This window comes from Coregonus clupeaformis, unplaced genomic scaffold, assembly GCF_020615455.1.
Source record: "Coregonus clupeaformis isolate EN_2021a unplaced genomic scaffold, ASM2061545v1 scaf4676, whole genome shotgun sequence".
Classification (NCBI taxonomy): Eukaryota; Metazoa; Chordata; class Actinopteri; order Salmoniformes; family Salmonidae; genus Coregonus; species Coregonus clupeaformis.
This window is the reverse complement of record NW_025538130.1, coordinates 16689-19186: the sequence shown is the minus strand read 5'-3', so window position 1 is coordinate 19186 and position 2498 is coordinate 16689. Positions and strand designations below refer to the sequence as shown.

The 2498-nt window shown below is 41.5% G+C and overlaps 1 protein-coding gene across 1 annotated transcript; it reads left to right on the top strand.

Moving 5' to 3' along the window:
• Window positions 1–489: 489 nt before the first annotated feature.
• On the top strand, window positions 490–1693 carry LOC121566104 (zinc finger protein 239; the record flags this gene model as incomplete). The annotated part of the gene is given in 1 exon segment (XM_045220637.1): window positions 490–1693. A coding segment is annotated over 1 exon segment (818 nt), but the record flags the coding sequence as incomplete, so codon positions are not given.
• Between the last annotated feature and the right edge of the window lie 805 nt (window positions 1694–2498).

Genomic DNA, 2498 nt, shown 5'->3' with positions numbered 1-2498 from the left:
TAGATGCTACAGTCCTCCTTTAAGACTCCATAATGTTTCATCTGTAGGTGAAGCCTCCTTTAAAACTCCATAATGTTTCATCTGTAGGTGAAGCCTCCTTTAAGACTCCATAATGTTTCATCTGTAGGTGAAGCCTCATTTAAGACTCCATAATGTTTCATCTGTAGGTGAAGCCTTCTTTAAAACTCCATAATGTTAAAGGGATACTGTGAGATTCTGGCAATTTTACAGAGTCAGATTAAATACTGTATTCCTCAATATCTGTTATTCTAGTGCTCTGCTCAGCCTAAAAACATGACATTCCATGAGAGCAAGATTCTAGTTGGAGCTCTACATCTTTTGTTTTACACCAAGATTATTTTAAATGAGACAATTTTTTGTAAACTGGCCTCAGGTTATTGAGGGATCTGATTTGGATTCAACCTCCGAGCAAGAGATTTGTGGAGGTTTCATTCAGGTCTATATTTAAATAAACACTGTCTTTGGCAGGAGAAAGACCAGACTCAGAGGAAGCAGAGACGTCCAAACCAGCAAGACGACAACACTGCTCCCACTGTGGAAAGGTTTTTAACCAGTTAGGGGACCTGAAACAATATGAGAGAATACATACAGGAGAAAAGCCATACCAGTGCTCCAAGTGTGGAAAGAGTTTTACCCAGTTAGGGCACCTGGAAGGCCACAAGAGATTGCACACAGGGGAGAAGCCTTATCGCTGCTCCCAGTGCGGAAATAGTTTTACAGCGTTAGGGAGCCTGAAAATACATGAAAGAATACACACAGGAGAGAAGCCTTACTACTGCTCCCAGTGTGGAAAGAGGTTTGCTCGTTTAGGGCACCTGAAAGAGCATACGAGATTGCACACAGGGGAGAAGCCTTACCACTGCTCCCTGTGTGTAAAGAGATTTTCCTCATCGGGGTGCCTGAAAATACATGGGAGGACACACACAGGCGATAAACCTTTCCAATGCTCCCAGTGTGGAAATAGTTTTTCCTTGTTAGCGAGCCTGAAAAGACATGGGAGGACACACACAGGAGATAAGCCTCATTACTGCTCCCAGTGTGGAAAGAGTTTTAACCGGAAAGGACAACTGGAACAGCATGAGAGAATACACACAGGGGAGAAGCCCTACTACTGCTCCCAATGTGAAAAGAGTTTTGCCCGGTTAGGGGACCTGAGAAGACATGAGAGGATGCACACAGGAGAGAAGCCTCATCACTGCTCCCAGTGTGGAAAGAGTTTTGCCTGGTTAGGTCACATGAGAAGACATGAGAGAATACACACAGGAGATAAGGATGTAGGCTGCTGAACAGTAGGACATAGGACAGATGTAGGATACTGAACAGTAGGATATAAGACAGATGTAGGATACTGAACAGTAGGACATAGGACAGATGTAGGTCCAATACATGGTGGATCAGTAGGCCGTAGAGACTCTGAATGTGTCTTGTGTATTGACTTTCCAGTGTTTTCCGTACAGCATGTATTATAATGGATTGGGTTTGTGGATTTGTTTTCTGACTTCACAAAATGAATTTCCATGTAAATGGACAAAGTTTCTCTCCTTTTGAGAAAAGACAAATCCAGTTAGAGAAAGGTTTCCCAAACTCTACCCCAAAGAGTAGATAATAATAATAATTGGTCATTTAGCAGACACTCTTATCCAGAGCGACTGACAGGAGCAATTAGGGTTAAGTGCCTTGCTCAAGGGCACATCGACATATTTTTCACCTAGTCGGCTCGGGGATTAGAACCAGCGACCTTTCGGTTACTGGCACAACGCTCTTAACCACTAAGCTACCTGCCGCCCAGCTCAGCTTTAATGTTGCAGATAGATTGTAGCTTCCACACTCTTGGCATTCTCTCAACCAGCTTCATGAGGTAGTCACCTGGAATGCATTTTAATTAACAGGTGTGTGTTGTTAAAATTTAATTTGTGGAATTTCTTTCCTTCTTAATGCGTTTGAGCCAATCAGTTGTGTTGTGACAAGGTAGGGGTGGTATACAGACGATAGCCCTATTTGGTAAAAGACCAAGCCCATGTTATGGCAAGAACACCTCAAATAAGCGAAGAGAAACGACAGTCCATCATTACTTTAAGACATGAAGGTCAGTCAATCCGGAAAATTTCAAGAATTCTATGATGAAACTGGCTCTCATGAAGACCGCCACAGGAAAGGAAGACCCAGAGTTACCTTAGATAGTTAGTTAGGGTGGCTACTCTGAAGAATCTCAAATAAACCATTTATTTTGATTTGTTTAAAACTTTTTGGTTACTAAGTCTACATACACCTTGGCCAAATCCATTTAAACTCAGTTTTTCACAATTCCTGACATTTAATCCTAGTAAATATTCCCTGTCTTAGGTCAGTTAGGATCACCATTTTATTTTAAGAATGTGAAATGTCAGAATAATAGTAGAGAGAATGATTTATTTAAGCTTTTATTTCTTTCATCACATTCCCAGTGGGTCAGAAGTTTACATACACTCAATTAGTAT